The sequence below is a fragment of the Littorina saxatilis genome, linkage group LG11, assembly GCF_037325665.1.
Source record: "Littorina saxatilis isolate snail1 linkage group LG11, US_GU_Lsax_2.0, whole genome shotgun sequence".
NCBI classification, from domain to species: domain Eukaryota; kingdom Metazoa; phylum Mollusca; class Gastropoda; order Littorinimorpha; family Littorinidae; genus Littorina; species Littorina saxatilis.
Genome location: NC_090255.1, coordinates 11,386,606 through 11,390,924, shown reverse-complemented (window position 1 = coordinate 11,390,924; position 4,319 = coordinate 11,386,606). Strand labels below are relative to the sequence as shown.

Here is a 4,319-nt window from a genome sequence, read left to right as displayed (position 1 = left end):
AACAAGACAAGACAAAATCTTTATTATCGAGGGTAATAGATAAGCAAGAATATTGCTTTTTTACATCCAGCCCTCGCCCTAATATAGGGTCAACAAGAACAGAAAAAATATAATTAAAGAACTATCACATCAAACTTAATACATTATAACTGTATATACAGATACAAATTTAAAAGTAAATTGTCAACTGCATTTTAAGTACAATTTCCAATGATAAAAAGTGTCAATTTTTAACATAACTTAATTTAGATCTGCATATTATTATAACTTTGTTTAACATGCACATACATTTTAAATGAATTGATGAACCATTCAGCACATGTTTAGTTGCATTATGTGCGACATATAATTTTTTTGGAAGCTGTCTGTGTTTGTTTTATGCTTAAGAAAAATAGGCAGTGAGTTCCATAGGACCGCACCTGAATAAAGAAGGCTTGATTTGAAAAGGTCAATACGTGGAGTCGGTGTTATGATTTTTAGTCTGTTATAGTTCAAAATAAAATTATCACGTGATGTCTCCGGTGCATATCCTGACATCACTGTATGCATTATAACACCTTTATTATACATTAATCTTTTTTGAAATGGTAATACTTGCAAATTTTTATAATCAGATTCTGAAGGAGTGTAATTTGTTTTAGCATAATAAGCTGAACTGCTCTTCTGTAAAGACTGGCTAAAGGTTTCAAAACATTAGCACTTGCACAACCCCATACAGTGGATGCATAATCAATATTTGACAAGATGTGATTGTAAAAAAAAATATTTCGTACACAGAGAGAGAGAGAGAGAGAGAGAGAGAGAGAGAGAGAGAGAGAGAGAGAGAGAGAGAGAGAGAGAGAGAGAGAGAGAGAGAGAGAGAGAGAGAGAGAGAGAGAGAGAGAGAGAGAGAGAGATGGGTCTTTTAGTCACGGTACAGAAACGTAAAACAGAACTCGAACTTTGTCGCAATTAAGCATCTGAGAAAGATAAATAAGAGAAGCAAATCCAGGATAACAAAAACATTAGTTCAACAGAGCAGCCAACCTTTCAAGCCCGTAAAGTAGGGTGGCGCGTTGGGTTTTATGAAGACGTCAGCTGTTTTGGAGGCGTATCTGCCTTCACTGTCAGTGCAGCTATACGTCACTTGATAGCGAGAGGCTAGCCGGACATTCAGCGTCCCTTGACCCGCCAGGTAGTTCAAGCAAAAACCTGCGTAACATAAAATTTTAGTTGAAGTGGTCAGTTACGCTACGACGAGCGCAGTGGCCTTGTGGATAAGACATCGGCCTCCTTTGCAGAAGGTCGCGGGTTGGAATCCAGGTCTCGCCTGCTGGGATAAGGGTGTCGATTTTACCGATCTTCAAGTTCAACTTATTATATGCATACCTGCTAGTGCCTTTATCCCCCTTCGTGTGTAAACGCAATCACAAGACCAAGTGCGCACGGAAAAGTTACTGTAATCCATGTCAGAGTTCGGTGAGATTTAGAAACTTAATAATCTCCAGCGGTGGTTGGTTGACTGAATGGCGGGATAAAAAAACAAGTCGCGTAAGGCGAAAATACAACATTTAGTCAAGCTCAGTCGAACTCACAGAATGAAACCGAACGCATTGCATTTTTTCCGCAATACCGTAAACTCGTAGCATCGTCTGTCCACCGCTCGTGGCAAAGGCAGTGAAATTAACATTCCAGAAAAGCGCGGTAGCGGTTGCGCTGAGAAGGATAGCACGCTTTTCTATATCTCTATTCTTTTTAACTTTCTGAACGTGTTTTTAATCCAAACATATCATATCTATATGTTTTTGGAATCAGGAACGGACAAGGAATAAGATGAAATTGTTTTACAATCGATTTCGGAAATTTAATTTTAATCATAATTTTTATATTTTTAATTTTTAGAGCTTGTTTTTAATCCGAATATAACATATTTATATGTTTTTGGAATCAGAAAATGATCAAAAATAAAATAAACGTAATGTGGGATCGTTTCATAAAAAAAATTATTCTAATTACAATTTTCAGATTTTTAAAGACCAAAGTCATTAATTAATTTTTAAGCCTCCAAGCTGAAATGCAATCCCAAAGTCCGACCTTCGTCGAAGATTGCTTGGCCAAAATTTCAATCAATTTGATTGAAAAATGAGAGTGTGACAGTGCCGCCTCAACTTTTACAAAATGCCGGATATGACGTCATCAAAGACATTTATCAAAAACATGAAAAAAAAGACTGGGGATATCATACCCAGGAACTCTCATGACACGCATACACCACGACCCTCGTCTCGATTCCCCCTCTATGTTAAAACATTTAGTCAAAACTTGACTAAATGTAAAAACGGTCATACACGTAAAAACCCACTCGTGCAAAAACATGAGTGAACGTATGAGTGTCAGTCCATGAATGAACTTGGACTGATCCCACATTTATTTCGAGTCTATTGGGGTGGTCTCCCTTTCCCCAATAGATACGTACGCTAACAGGGGTCAAGGCCACTTCCAAAAACCACAACAGAAAAAGGAAACAAACTTGCATCGGTCCCGAATAGCAGTACCTGCTGAAAAGACGATAAACAATGATAACCAACCATCCAAAAGCCACACTACACACGCACACAATTTTGATGAAATCCACCCTCCTCTTAAGCCTGTCCTCGATTGGGCAAAGACGACAACGCGAAGTATACTTCTCGAAACTAGCTGCACTGAGCTTTAGCACTGAGTTTTCAGTAAAAAGACTTCGCGAAGTCTTCGTGAAGTCGACGTTGGATTGAATTAAGGAACGCATTTATGTTCCCGTTTTGGTTGGCTGAGCACATTACTATGTTACTATTTGTGTACACATTATTCAACAAAGGCGATTGTACCGTCAACTTGTGGAGACTTGTAATAATGACACATTTTTTCTTTTTACATTTAGTCAAGTGTTGACTAAATGTTTTAACATAGAGGGGGAATCGAAACGAGGGTCGTGGTGTATGTGTGTGTGTGTGAGTGTGTGTGTGTGTCTGTGCGTGTGTGTGTGTAGAGCGATTCAGACCAAACTACTGGACCGATCTTTATGAAATTTGACATGAGAGTTTCTGGGAATGATATCCCCGGACTTATTTTTCCTTTTTTCGACAAATACGTTTGATGACGTCATATCCGGCTTTTTGTAAAAGTTGAGGCGGCACTGTCACACCCTCATTTTTTAATCAAATTGATTGAAATTTTTGTAAAGCAATCTTCGATGAAGGCCGGACTTCGGTATTGCATTTCAGCTTGGTGGCTTAAAAATTAATTTATGACTTTGGTCATTTAAAATCTGAAAATTGTAATAAATTTTGTTTTTATATAAATCGATCCAAATTTACGTTCATTTTTCATGAGAGTTTCTGGGTATGATAAATGTCTTTGATGACGTCATATCCGACATTTTGTAAAAGTTGATGTGGCACTGTCACACCCTCATTTTTCAATAAAATTGATTGAAATGTTGGCAAAGCAGTCTTCGACGAAGGCCGGACTTTGGTATTGCATTTCAGCTTGGAGACTTAAAACTTTGGTCATTCAAAACCTGAAAATTGTAATTAAAAATGTGTTTTTATAAAACGATCCAAAATTACGTTTATCGCATTTTTCATCATTTTCTGATTCCAAAAACATATAAATATGTTATATTCGGATTAAAATCAAGCTCTAAAAATTAAAAATATAAAAATTATGATTAAAATTAAATTTCCGAAGGCGATTTAAAAACAATTTCATCTTAATCCTTGTCCGTTCTTGATTCAAAAAACATATAGATATGATATGTTTGGATTAAAAACACGTTCAGAGAGTTAAAAAGAATAGAGATATAGAAAAGCGTGCTATCCTCCTCAGCGCAACCGCTACCGCGCTTTTCTGGATTGTTAATTTCACTGCCTTTGCCACGAGCGGTGGACAGACGATGCTGCGAGTGTACGGTCTTGCGGAAAAAATGCAATTCGTTCAGTTTCATTCTGTGAGTTCGACTGAGCTTGACTAAATGTTGTATTTTCGCCTTACGCGACTTGTTTTACATTTGGTCAAGTTTTGATTAAATGTTTTAACATAGAGGGGGAATCGAGACGAGGGTCGTGGTGTATGTGTGTGTGTGTACTGTGTGTGTGTGTGTGTGTGTGTGTGTGTCTGTGTGTGTGTGTGTAAAGCGATTCAGAGTAAAGTACTGGACCGATCTTTATGAAATTTTACATGAGAGTTCCTGGGTATGGTATCCCCAGATGTGTTTTTCCTTTTTTCGATAAATGTCTTTGATGACGTCATATCCGGCTTTTTGTAAAAGTTGAGGCGGCACTGTCACACCCTCATTTTTC

At 37.5% G+C, this 4,319-nt stretch overlaps 2 protein-coding genes across 4 annotated transcripts in view; both read right to left on the bottom strand.

Moving 5' to 3' along the window:
* LOC138979740 (uncharacterized) overlaps positions 1-4,319 on the bottom strand; it is a 64,487-nt gene that overhangs the window by 20,351 nt on the left and 39,817 nt on the right. The gene's annotated exons all lie outside the window — the stretch shown is intronic.
* LOC138980741 (uncharacterized) overlaps positions 935-4,319 on the bottom strand; it is a 6,533-nt gene continuing 3,148 nt past the window's right edge. For both annotated transcript variants that reach the window (XM_070353644.1, XM_070353645.1), the window contains one exon: positions 935-1,191. In XM_070353644.1, coding sequence (XP_070209745.1) covers positions 1,010-1,191 — 182 coding nt within the window. In that variant the 3' untranslated portion in view covers positions 935-1,009. The remainder of the gene's footprint in view (positions 1,192-4,319) is intronic.